Source organism: Rhinolophus sinicus, chromosome 7 (genome assembly GCF_057876585.1).
Source record: "Rhinolophus sinicus isolate RSI-liver-muscle chromosome 7, RSI-T2T, whole genome shotgun sequence".
NCBI classification, from domain to species: domain Eukaryota; kingdom Metazoa; phylum Chordata; class Mammalia; order Chiroptera; family Rhinolophidae; genus Rhinolophus; species Rhinolophus sinicus.
Genome location: NC_142507.1, coordinates 44,981,230 through 44,994,959, shown reverse-complemented (window position 1 = coordinate 44,994,959; position 13,730 = coordinate 44,981,230). Strand labels below are relative to the sequence as shown.

The window sequence follows — 13,730 nt, the reverse complement described above, 5'->3', positions numbered from 1 at the left end:
TAAAGTGAAGGGAGCTGAAATTGGGGGCATAATGCTAGACAGAACAGCGGTCCAGGTCAGGGCTGTTTCCTTCATCTAGTCCACAGTACCAGGAGATATTTGAACAAAAAGGAATGTTTTGAGAGACGAAGCAAAAAGGAGAAGAAAGGAGCAATACCCTGCACTACTATGGCTGTTATTTACTGAGTCCTTATTATGTGTTAAGCAAAACGTTTTACTTTTTACTTGTATTGTCTCATGGATTCTTTACAAAAATTCTGAGGTAGCGACCACTGTTAATTCTATTTTACAGATGAGGAAACTGAGGCTTGACGCAGTTTAATAACTTACCCATGTCCACATACCTAAGAGGAGGAGGAACTAGGATCTGAATTAGGTCAAATCCCAGAACTAAAACCATATCAGACATGCATAATATCTTGTAATGCTGTTTTGTCAAAATGTTAGAATTCTCTGATCCAGGTAAAAGCCAAGTGTCTCATGAGGGACTTACTCTTCTAAGATATCACTAGAAGGGGATTGAAAACAGCCAAGCTACATCTAGGCAGAAACCAAGATTCCGCTGGCAACGAAAGGACTTCCTTGGCAATATGAACCCACCATATAGCCTTGTATGAGGGACAAAAATAGGTGTCTTCCTTAATGGGGACAAATAGCTGGCTCTGTCCAGATGGGCAAAAGAAGCTAGATTTTCCATACCCTACCCAAACCTTTAAATTTGCTCTTTTGGCTTTCAAAAAGAGGTTAAAGAGGAAAAGACAATTTAAGAACACACTGCAAATCAGGGAGTTGATAAATGCCAGTAATACTTACATGCAAAAATCAGAACAGTGAAGATTTGGCCAAAAAAGACTGGGCTAAATAATGATGACACATAAAGTCTAAAATTCCAACAGATAAGGAAAAGGATATTCAAAATACAGGTGGGTCACACCCGAACGCTAGTTTTGTTTGATTATATTTGAGACTTATCTCAGATGGAGGTATGCAGGGCACGTCTTTTTGTCTAAGAATAAAGACTATGCAGTTTGTTTGAACTTCTATCATGTTTCTTAGGAACTAGGACATGGATAAGAATGTAAGGTAGGGCGGGTAAGTCTTGCTGTTGATGAACTCAAGAGAAAATACTAAAAATAATCAATTTCATTAACTAATACACTAGTGATAAATTAAGCTTAAATTCTACCTGTTTCAAAACAAAACTTTTTTTGGGGGGGTGGAGAGCAAACCGTTTTACTGAGTAGCCTGGGAGAGGCGTCGAGGGCTGGGGGGACAATGAGCTCCCATCCTCAGCAAGGCTAGGATCACCCCAGCGTCACCGCTGCCAAAAGCAACAAAACCTTTTCTAGGTCTCATCTGCTAATAAAAATGTCAGCATGACTATTGTCAACATAAATCCTAAGAAAGTGCTGCCTACAGAATAACTAAGAGGATAAAGATCTTAATGACTTTTAGACATAAAGTCTAAAATTCCAACAGATAAGGAAAAGGATATTCAAAATACAGGTGGGTCACACCCAAACGCTAGTTTTGTTTGATTATATTTGAGACTTATCTCAGATGGAGGTATGCAGGGCACGTCTTTTTTGTCTAAGAATAAAGATTCTCCTGCTGATTTTTAAAAGATATGTAAATGAAGTAAGCCTTTTCCCAAAGTGTGATCAGTCTGTGGATAAAAGGCATGAGGTCTGGGTACTGGGCTGTTATAAAGTCTTATCAGAAACCATCGCCCTTTGTGATCTGTGCTCTTAATTTATGGGTTTGCATTGGCAAAGCTGAAACACAAGTAACTATTTCCTTCTAAAAGGAAAATAAATTTGCTTATATACATTCATAGTAAAGCTGCCAGGTTAACGCTGATTCCATAGTTATAAGAGGTCTACAGCACTGGGCTAGTCACAGGTATGGTTAACAAAAATAGAGTATGTTGTCTTAGGTGGGACTGTCCCAGATGCGGACCCTGGGATAAAGATTTGACAGGAAGTAGTTAATTTGGGAGGTCATCTCAGGAAGCACTAGCAAGGACTGAGGCAGTGCTTGAAGGGAAGGAAGCGTTACAGGCGCATTAATGAGCAGGTTACAGCTGTGGGCACTCGGCTCCGAAAGACTAAGGAGAACATGCTTCAGAGTTGTCCCACGTGAGGGCTGAGGAAGCTGGCATATTTATTTATCTACCAACTCTTGTATGGCACTAAGGGCTGCTGTAGAGCTGTGGACTTAACACTTCCAGCCTGCCTCGTCCGAGACGGGCACGCTCCGGTGGTTAGGAAAAGCTCCCAGAAGAGAGCCAGTTATCTGTACAGCACGAAGCTATCTGAAAAGACTGGTACAGATGACATCTGCTGCGTGTTTTGATTAAATCACACCATTAAAAAGGGAGCTGCTAGGTGGCCGGATGGCTTAGTTGGTTACAGTGCGAGCTGGTTCGATTCCCACACAGGCCAGTGAGGTGCGCCCTCCAAAACTAGAGTGAAGACAACGAGCTGCCGCTGAGCTGCCGGAGGGGTGGCCGGATGGCTCAGTTGGTTAGTGTGAGCTCTCAACAAGGTTGCCAGTTCAATTCCCGCATGGGATGGTGGGCTGCACCCCCGAAAACTAGATTGAAAATGGTGACTAGACTTGGAGCTGAGCTGCACCCTCCACAATTAGATTGAAGGACGACGACTTGGAGCTGATGGGCCCTGGAGAAACACACTGTTCCCCAATATTCCCCAATAAAAAAATTAAACAAAGGGAGCTGTTGCTAATTGTTATTAAAGCAAGAGAACACAAGAGGTACAATTAGGTACTGAGCTTCTCAGTTACTAGTAACTATTTAATCTGATTTTAGAGTTATTGGGCTCAAGAATGAAATCACCCTGAAATTTGAAGTCAAACCTCTCCTAAGATATCAGAAGTCAGTCCAGGTAGGCAGATAACAAGTTCCTTAGTCACCTGCCTGTCTGTCCTGACCCCAGCATTAGAAATCTACTCTGCTTGGTTACTTGTATTCCATAACGTGGTAACACCTGATCATTCTTTCCAGTTCGTTTTACTTACTGGATTTTAAAACTTTCTGTCAGTACTATAAAAACAAAACAAAACAAAACAAAACAAAACAAAACAACCCATTCATGTAGCTTTCTTCAGACCTAAGAGTTAAGTTTTATATATAGATACACACTTAAATAATATACAGGAACGACCCTAAGTAAATTATAGTAGCTGCTATACAGTCACTTCTTAATAATTATTTATTTTATTTCCTAGAACTGCTATTTGATAATTCCTGGAAAGATCTTAGGTTATCTTTGAAAAATAACAAGCAAGCAGTACACGCCACATTTATTAAGCTCGAATAGCTCTGTTTCCCCAGGAAGGAAGCTTCTATTTCTATTCACTACCATTGCTCTCCCTTTGCATCTACATATAGTTGTTCCTTATTTCTCGTACCAGGACAAATTCCGACTTGCATGTTTGTTTTAAAGATGTGATGTTTTAACATGGCCTATTAACATGTCGGGATCTCACCTGAATCTTAAGTACTCCAACCACCTGGGCTGTAGGTGGTGTGATGGTGAACTTCCATTCTGATCTCCAACGACCATTCCTATCAAAAGACACACACACATCACTGTAGAATTAGCAATAAGCATAAGAAGAAGGTGATATCCCACTGAGAATGTAGGAAAGAGGAAAAAAGAAACAAGTAATTTCCAGTTTGACAAATCCAAGGCTCTGTCCACTCGAATGTAAGTTTGTATCCAAGTGGTCTAATCATAATCCTTTTGTAAGTTACTTTGACTTTCATTTTTTTATGTTGGAGTAGAAAACCACACCTGTTCTGTTCATGGGAGGCTCTTCCATAGATAGATGGGCTGCTGAATTATGCAATTAACCAAACCCAAGTAAAACTCAGACTTTCAACTGCACACTTTATTAATCACTTAGTTTCACTCAGATGTTTTTAAAAGACAGATGATAAAATCTTAGCAGCGGAAGGGATCTAAATGATGTCTAAATCCCTAATTTTGTACATGGGGAACTGAAGCTTCTAAATCAAATAACTTATTCCAAGCTAGTTAGGTTAAAAACCAAGTCTCAACTGCTGGTTTGGTTCCTTTGCAATACAAATTAGATACAAATAGAAGAGAACATCTACTTTCTTACCAGAAGTTTTTAGGCTGAAACTGGTGGCTTTCAATACAGGCAATAATGGTCTGTTGCCCATCTATAGTTTTAGCGTAAACCTATTGTTAAAAAAAAAAAAAAAAAAAGTTAGGCTCTGAAAATCTATTTGATCTAAACAACAAACACTATACAAAAAGCAGTGCAGTGTGCTAAATCGCTAAATCCTTGGGGGAGACAAGAACCAGACGGGATGAGCTGACAACTCACAAGAGTTCACGGGATATGAACACAAAGCAGAACACGTTAAATTCTAGAGGAGGTAATGGTACAATAAATACAGGGGGAAATACTGCTCTTGGTTTAGGGGAGGTGCCAGTTAGGCTGGGCTTTATAAGACAGATGAGATTCTGATAAGCAGAGTCTGGGAATAAAGATGAAGAAGCAGTTCAGGTAGGAAACTGGGGGTTTGTTCAGTGAATGGCAATTAATTGTAGAGGTTAGAGGGCGTGTGTGAAGTGGACTAGTGGGAGACAAAATAGGATGACAGATGTAGGCCATGTAGCAATAGATGGCAATGGACACCAAAACAACACGACCAGAACTGTTATTACGAAAGAATAGTCAAAATTGGTTAGGAGGCCACATGCATTTTCTCTTGCTCTAACACATCTAACAGTAGTTATCATCTACTGATGATAAAGTTGAAGTTCACAGAGCTTCTTGCCCAAGGTCATTCAGAGAGTAAGTAGTAAACATAGAACCCAAACCCATTGCTTTTCTGATACCAAATTCTGTTACATTCCCTACGCTAAATAAACTACGAGTGTTCAAGAGAGAGAAATATAGTACTGGGATGGGCCAACACTTCAAAAATAGGGGAGAAGAAAAGAAGTAAGTAGAGACAGAGAAAGAATAATTAGAGAGGGTGCTGACACAGTAGTCTAAACAAAAGATAATTTCTCTAAGTAGCTAGTTGACCTCCGTGTGAAATGCCATACAGAACTAAAAAAGGAACACGCGTCTGGCAATTCAGGAACCATTAATAACCACAGAAAGCAGTTTCTGTAGAATTGGGACTGAAGCCAAAATTCACAAGGTTAAGAAGTGGATAGGTAATAGGAAATGATACTAGTAGAAGCAGAATGCTCCCTAGTTTGGTTGTATAGGAGAGAGAGGGGTGTGGCTAAAGATGGAGATAGAGAGAGAGAGGGAAAGAGAGAGAGAGATGAGGGAAGGAAGTGGAAGACAAGGAAGAAGGGCAAGGTAGAAAGAAAAGTAACTTACAGGAATTATTATGACTGAGGAAAAGTTTTTCCCCCACTTAAGGATAGGAGAAAAAAACATTTCTAGGTCAAGAAATATGTCAGAAGAGAAAAAGTCACAAGAAGACATCTTGAAGTAGATAGGATAGTATGAAATCTATAGAATAAGGATCCTTCTTCCTCAGATTCAATGGAAGAAAGGGAAGATTTCTGAGTGTGGAAAGAAGAGAAATAGAAAGATTTCATGTTAGTCTCAATCTTATTAAAATGTGGGGGGATTAGATGCCTAAGAAAAAGGGGAAAGGTTTGAAACATAATATACGAAAAATATCACAGGGAATATTGAGATGAAATTGAGAATTACTAAGCAGAATAATTGAAGATATAAGACATAAGGGCACAGTAGACACTGTTAGAACAATTCTATGAGTTACTGTTGCTTGTGTTTTTGTAGCTAAGAGAAGAAATGAGAAAAGGACACAGTAGGGTTATTTGGTGTGGACGCTCTCCAAATTAAGAATGCGTAGTGACAAACTTTGAGTAGGTAACAAATGATAAACTTAAAGTATATTTAGGATTGAATAGTCAATTTCTAAGAGAGTGTGTCATGTCTCCCTTTACAATACTGGGTTCCAAAATGGAATTCTGTACTTACCCATCATAATGGGTTTACTCCATTATTTAAAAACAAACAATATATAATAATGATAACCAATATTATGGAGAGCTGACTTTGTGCCATGTACTTTCCAAGCACTTTATATGCATTAACTCATTCAATCCTCACAAGTCTATGAGGTAAGAACTATTATTTCCGTTTTACAGATGAAGAAATTGAGGCAAAGAGATGTTAAATAATTTGCCTAAGGTCACACAACTAGTTAAGTGGCAGGGCTAGGATTCAAACCAGTTAGTATGGCTTCAAAGTGCTGTTAAACAATATTCTATACTGCCATTTAACTCATTATTACATATTTAAAACATTCTGAAATTTTTCTTAGTAACATGCCACAATTTTACAAAGGAGAAATCACGATAGAGCCCAAATTATCATTTTTTTAGAGTCAAGAGGTAGTAAAAGAAAGTCAAATTACCCTTGATTTTTAAAAAATTGTTCAGTTCAAATAGTTTTGACTGTCCAGTGAAAGTATCTAAACTATGTAGAAGCAGACTTGTATAAAGATACCTATACCAAAAAGTCATGAATGTGGCCAAGTAGCTCTGACAATCTTAATTTACTTTTTTCCCATATCGAAGCTAAAGACCTTCAAACACTTTTTTTTTTGGATGGGAGTAAGACAATTTCTGATGAAATGTGAAACAGGATACACTCACTGAGATTTAAAATTTTTATGTACTAGGATTTAAAAAAAAGAATTTTCCATATAAAATCTTCCATTTCAAAAATTATTTAGGGAATAAAATGTAGAGGAAACGAACTAAAAAGAAGTGACGTTTGGCTGGCTAAAGCCCCCAAATGATAAAGTAAATGAAAGAAATAAAACACTCTCTCATATTGAAGCAGGCAGATACTTAACAGTACAGAAGCCGTTGGAATAATGATCTTTCACATAGGCCTTTAGAGCATTGTCGCAGAAATCTCTCCAAGACCTCAGACCTCCATCTACTTCCTCTGGCTGGGGGTCACTTGCTTCTTTCCGTAAGTGATCAAACTTAAAGGAAATTTTGTTTCTTGGATCTAAAAATCTGCTATTACCCAAGTCACCGTGTTCTGTAATTAAGACCTTCCAAAGAAAAATTAGAAGTATAAGTAATGCTGTAAAAAAAGACATTCTTGACACATTTTACAAAACAAAAAATAAATAAAAATTCTGAAGAAGACAGTTCTTTTAATTTAGTCAGATTTCTCTTTCATACTGATTTCTCAAGTCACATTTTTATTCTTACATAGCTGTAATAATAACTTGTATGTATACTTTTCTATTCTTTTTTTTTATGTATTTCTTGAAATTTTCCCAGTAATTATACTTAGCATTTAAAATAGGTAATACATTCACATGGTTCAGAAATGAAAAAAATATAAAATGAAGTCTTTTTCTCACCTTTATCTACCATACGCCAAATTCCTAACAAATTTCCCCTTCCCCACAAGGTAACTAATTTTATTAATTTAGAGCAAGGGTCAGCAGCTTATGCATGCGGGTGCCACCTGTTTTTCTAAGTAAATTTTTAGTGAACACAGTCTTGCTTGTTCCTTTTTGTATTGTCTGTAGCTGCTTTCCTGCTACAATCGGAGTTAAGTAGTCACAACAGACTCTGTTTTGAAAGCTGAAAATATTTACTATCTTGCCCTTTACAGAAATAAATTTGCCAATTCCTGATTTAGGGTATTCTTTTGGCATTGTTTTTACCAATACAAGCAAATATGAATATGTATGCTAATTCTCCACCCATTTTACATAAAAACTAGCATATTATACTATACTTTTTCTTTTTTGAACTTAATGTATCTAGAAGATCTTTCCATATTAGTACTTGGAGAACTTCCTTGTTTACTAGCTGTATACTAGTGCATTGTATGGATGTACAAAAATTTATTCAACTAGTCCCCTATGAATGGATAGTTGGGTTGCTTCCAATCTTTTGCTCTTATGAACATCGCAATGAATGTCCTTGTATGATCATTATGTAAAATGATGTATATATGCCAAGTACCACAGTGGGATAAATTCCATGAAGTGGGACAACTGGGTCAAAGGGTAAACACATTCATAATTCTGATACTGACAAACTGTCCTCTATCGTAGGGTGTTGTACCAAGCAACAAGCCCATCATCAGTGGAAATTTTAATTGGCATTTCTTTTCACCTTTGAAAAGAGTCATTTATATTTCCTCTTCTGTGAACTGTCTATTCATACATTTTGTCCACTTTTCTAAAGCCCTTTTCTTTGGTCTTCTTCCAGTTGAACTTGTTATTAATTAGGGAGATTAACCTTTTGCATGTATTTTGACTTCCACATATTTCCCCCTAATTTGCCATTTACCTTTTGAATAATCTACCATTTCTAATAATGACATGCTTTCACAATACTGACATACCACAGTGTACTTAATCATTTCTGAGTTGAAGGAGATTTAAGCTATTAACATTTTTACCGTTAAGAAACCACTATAAATTCTACCATAAATAAAGTCTTCTTAAAAAAAATTTCTTTGGAAAGAATTCGTAGTTTTGAGATTCCTGTCTTTATCATCAGACTACCCTTAAAAAGCTTGCTTATAATGACAGTAGGAACAATACAAGTAAAGTAATTATTCCCTAGCCTTTTGCAACTTTTGTAACTGAAAGGTAAATATATCACATTGGAATTTTAATACGCACTTCCTGAGTTTCTATTACTAAGTGATCTAACACTTTCCCAAGTTTGTTTTATATTCCCCCATTGGGTGTGATTGGTTCATGTCGTTCCTTTACTCACTGAACTCTTGGCATCATCCTTTGGCATTTGAATAACCTTTCTATTACTATGTTTACAGTACATAGTTTCTCCTTTTTAAATCTTCTGTTTGAAACTTTTTATTACACACAAGTCACTTTCTTTTAAAATGTTAATGTTTCATTATTACTCAAGTCATGATTGTTTTTCCATTTCCTACTAAATTTTTTGTTTTAAAGAATAGTTAACCTTTAAACCTCACCTGGAATTAATCTAGGTATATAGTTGGCGCTGAAAGTCAAAGTCAGATTAATCCCATACATTTTGTCAATTGTTTCCTTTTCCCTTTTGCTTTATGATACTTAGGTGTAAGGGCTCTACGATCATTGCTTTATCTTTATGTTTGCTATCATTAGTCTTCCTTCATTGTTGTTTTTGATCAGAATAATCCTGTATAGTCTATTACAATTTTCATAGGTGTTATATGACATCTATTTGAAAAACAAACCTTCCCATATCATTTATGTCTCTTATTCAGATAAGCCTTCCATATTATTATATTTGTTATTCGGGAACATGGCAGTTAACTCTATTTAATTTTCCATTTATTTCTTGGGTTAAAATGTGTGTCATCAATGTGTTAGTGTGAGTGTATATGAACAGTGTGGCAGACTCTTGCTAGTTTCTTATCCAGTATGTACTCTCTCATTTTTCCTTACTAACAGAACCTCAAAGTTTTTCAAGAAGGCAATATGTCCAAGTGAAAAAATGATACCTCCCAGCTAGAAATGATAAAGTGATATGAGTTCTGGCAAAAACTTATCAGTGAAAATCGCTCTGGAATGGCCAGTAGCACCTTTTGTACCTTCCTCTTCCTTCCTGGCTGGAACATAAGAGTCAATGCCCAGAAATGGAGCAGCTATCTTGAGATCAAAACTATACCTAAGGACAGCAGAATAGAGAGCTAGAAGCAATTTAGGTCTGATGACATCATGGAGATGCCATCCAGTCCTAAATATTACCTCTGGACTTCTTACGTGACAAAAATCTCTATTTAGTTAACCCACTGTAATTGATTTTTTGTCATATGTATACATCTTTCCCTATTTTAGTTTCCAGGTAGTATCTTTTTGTTGTTGTTGTTGTTGCTGTTATGGCTAAGAATGTGATCTTTTGAGTAGCTTTTTAAGTTGGTTGCTACTAGTATATGGGAATGTTGACAAAGTTAGCCATTTCTTACGTATTTGGACACAGACCTTATTATTTCAGTAATTCCTCTGTATTATTAAAGTATACAATATCAACTACAAGCAATATTTATCATTTATTTTCCAATTTTTTTGTCTTTCATACTTGTAATTAATCTATTTTCATTGAGAAAAGAAGCAAAAGTATAAACCAAAACAAACAAAAAAACCCAAACAAAACAAATTCCAGTAATCCTGTAATCCCAATACATAGAGAGCTAACATGTTGGCGTTTATTTTCCCACATTTCCTTTTCTACACACATCTATGTACTGTACTTTTTTAATTCTTAAGATGCATATACTCCCATGTTCTAATCTCTCATAAAGTGGGATGCATCTTGCACTTGATGGCACTTAGGACGTTGTCATAACTTAACTGGTACATGAAATAATGGTGCACTTTTCACAGAATTTAAGATTGATTCTCATATATTATATCTGTTCTTTAAATATCTATAAAAAGAAACTAACCTAACTCTACATGTTGCTTTATGGTCTAGAGGAACATCTTCCCAGATCAATAATTACGTTAGTTTTCAATGGCAACAGAGTATTTTGGTCTAGAGATATTTAATTCAACGTTGGACATTTAGAATGTTCCCAATTTTTTACTATTATAAACCTTGCTTCAAATAACCTTTTTATACATCTGTGCACTTGTTTTCCTAGGACATATTCTGTGGACTTGTGGGTTCAAAGGGGATTCATGCTTTTAAAAGGCATTTGGTACTTAGTGCCATATTGTCTCTGAAGTGTACATTAATGAACTTGCAAAGCCCTCTCATGCAATGTTAATAACTATAGTCATAATGGGAATACGTATTTGCTTTGTTTCTATATTTGAACAGGAATGCCTGTTTTCCCATTAAATATAACGTCTCTTCTTACCAAGCTTGAAAACCTGTGTAAAACTCAATTCCTTTTATTTTCACTGTTCTTGTCGGGGGCAGCTCTCTTTTCCTGTCAAAGAAACTCCAGGTATTATCAGAGAGAGAAAGACTTTCCTAAAATGCAGGATATTTATAAAAGCTATGAAAACTAAGACCTGAATTCATTCAGCATCTTCTCCTCAGACAGCTGCTTTGTTTTACAGGATTTCTATGGCCCTCCAGGCACAGCCTATCTAATAGGAACAGTTTTTACCTGATCTTCGTATCCTTCTATCTTCACCGGTGTGAACTGATCCATGTTATACTGGGCAAATGCACTGTTTATAAAAAGCAACAAAAAGGGAGGGGGAGAGAATTATACACAAATAAGCATAAAAGGTATTTCACGTAACAGCGAGGGAGAATGTGAAAACACTCCCTGGTGCTTTTGCCCTTTCTCTGCAGAAGCTGGTGATATCATAATGCCTTCCAACTTTCTGCAGGAATTCCTCTCCGTAGCAATCTTAGGAGGACCCTAAACTCTGAAATTACCTTTTCCTCTCCACTCCTGAGCGCCAACAGAGCTCGCACTTGGCAATTCCTAAGTTTTAAGCAATCTGATTATTGTGAATTACCAACAGTTTTAATCATTTAGACAGACGCTTTCAATAATTCAAAAGAATCTTCAATTGATGCACTACTTTGGAAATGTAGACTTCTTTACTGTGGGCTCTCTGAGGCAGGACAGGGTAGGAGAGACCATCATCCAATGTACTGGAAGGCATGTGACATGGGGAGAGGGTGAGGTGAGAGCTGAGCAGAAGTCAAGTCTCAGAGGAGAACCCAAGGGAGAGTAGAGGTTATTTAAAAAAAGGAATATGAATAAATAATCAAAGTACATGCCTAATATTATTGTTTGTTGACTTGTTCAGTGCTAGATTTATGAAACTCTGCATTTTCAATGGCTTCCTGGTACATCTTACAAAGCAAGCTAAAGTAAAAGATAAGGCAAAATAGATGGAAATAAGCTGCAGTACAAGAAAGCATAATACATTCATATTCTTATAAAGTATCCATCTTCTCCCAGAATTCACTTGCCAAGGGAAGAGCTGAGTATCTTCCCAGCCCAATTTTAATCTACTAACACACCTGCTAGACCACTGCTTTTAAGCACAGATTTAAGCTTTTCCCAGACTTCTCAAGTGAAATCAAACATAACAAATATTTAAACTTCAACTATTAAAGGCTAGTCTGCAATTTTCTCATTTTAAGTTACTGTAGTGTTTTTCAATGAATCATTTCCTTGTTAATACCACATCTCCATGTAGAAACCTGAGTTCTAAACAATGGCTTTCAGAAAGGAATATAAATTCAACGTTCATGGAAATTGGATTAAATATTTTTTAAAAAAAGCTTAAGGGGTAGGGAGTAAAGAAGTATTTCGTTCTAGGATGTGTCCTAAAACTACAGATTACCAACACCAAAAGCTGTTACATTTAATCCCATCACAAGTAAATGATCCCTCCATTCTACCAAGTGCACAGGCCCCAAATTTGGGATCATCCAATTGATTCTTCTCACACTTCACAACCAATCCATCAGTAAATCGTGTAGGTCCTACTTCGAGTACATATTCAGTCTGACTCCTTTCCACCAACCCTACTGCTACCACTCTAGTCCAAATCACACATTTACCTCTGAACTACTCTGTCTTCTAAGCACTCATGTGACTTCAATCTTTACCCCCCTGCGTAGCAGCCAGTGATTAGTGATTATTCTAAAACAGAAGTCTCGTCATGTCATTCTCTGCTCAAAACACTCAAATAATTTTCGATCTCAGGATAAAAACTACTCTTTAACTTGGTCTACAGAGCCCTGCTAAGTCCAGAAGTGCTGGGAGTTATCAGGGAATGGTTCTAGTAGTCAGAGGCACAGGCGAAATCGAGTAAAGAGGTAAATCCTAGGCTGTTCAGGCCTCCTTTATTTAACACAGAAGGCGATAATGGTGAGGATGATGGTTACTGAAACATTTGCTGAGCACTTACTATGCAGACCACAGCCAAGGGACCAAAGCACCTCATTATGGAAATAAAACTGAACTCTTCATTGGTATGGAAAATCAAGTATCTGGGCATAAGACAATTCTTTAGCAAGTAGTTCTCCAGGAATGGTGTCTAAAAGAACCAGAATATTTATAAATACAGAGCTTTATTATCAGTGCATTAAAATAATTGAAGCATATGAACTACACACCAAATTCTACTGTCACTTCTAATTGGAAATGAGACAATAGGCATAGGGTGTAATCACCATTGGGTCTTGGCATTCCACTCCCATTGCCCCTTTGGCAGGACCTTATTAAGTACAGAGTAGATTTATTTGGGATAGTTCTCAAGGATAAAACTAAGACCAAGATGGCAGGCAAATTGAAGAACTTGCCTTGTGAGATAGCAAATTCCTTATTATTAGAAGCATTCAGATTGGATGGCAGGCAAATTGAAGAACTTGCCTTGTGAGATAGCAAATTCCTTATTATTAGAAGCATTCAGATTGGATAACCATCTGTTGACAATATGTAGATGAGATTCTTTCAATAACGGGATGAACTAGCAAATCATGAATGTCTTTTTCTATAGCAGATTCTATGCATCGAAGAAAAACCAGCATTAGAATATATCTTTAGTGTATGCCTAACTCAATGTAGAATATTCTAAATCAATGTATATAATTAGGGTATTATTCATGATGACAATTATAGTGATGGTGTGCAAATTTCAGGTTTGCAGAATCTGGTACCAAAATGAATTCTAAAAAAGCAGCATGGACAGGGCAGGAGAGGAT

The 13,730-nt window shown here is 36.7% G+C and overlaps 1 protein-coding gene across 1 annotated transcript in view; it reads right to left on the bottom strand.

Annotated features, from left to right (window-relative positions):
• CAPZA1 (capping actin protein of muscle Z-line subunit alpha 1) overlaps positions 1 to 13,730 on the bottom strand; it is a 35,236-nt gene that overhangs the window by 5,401 nt on the left and 16,105 nt on the right. Inside the window, exons 4-7 of the mRNA XM_019730428.3 lie at positions 11,164 to 11,227; positions 6,911 to 7,117; positions 4,150 to 4,229; positions 3,511 to 3,589 (exon numbers count right to left, since the gene is read on the bottom strand). Of these exons, the coding sequence (XP_019585987.1) occupies positions 3,511 to 3,589; positions 4,150 to 4,229; positions 6,911 to 7,117; positions 11,164 to 11,227 (430 nt within the window). The remainder of the gene's footprint in view (positions 1 to 3,510; positions 3,590 to 4,149; positions 4,230 to 6,910; positions 7,118 to 11,163; positions 11,228 to 13,730) is intronic.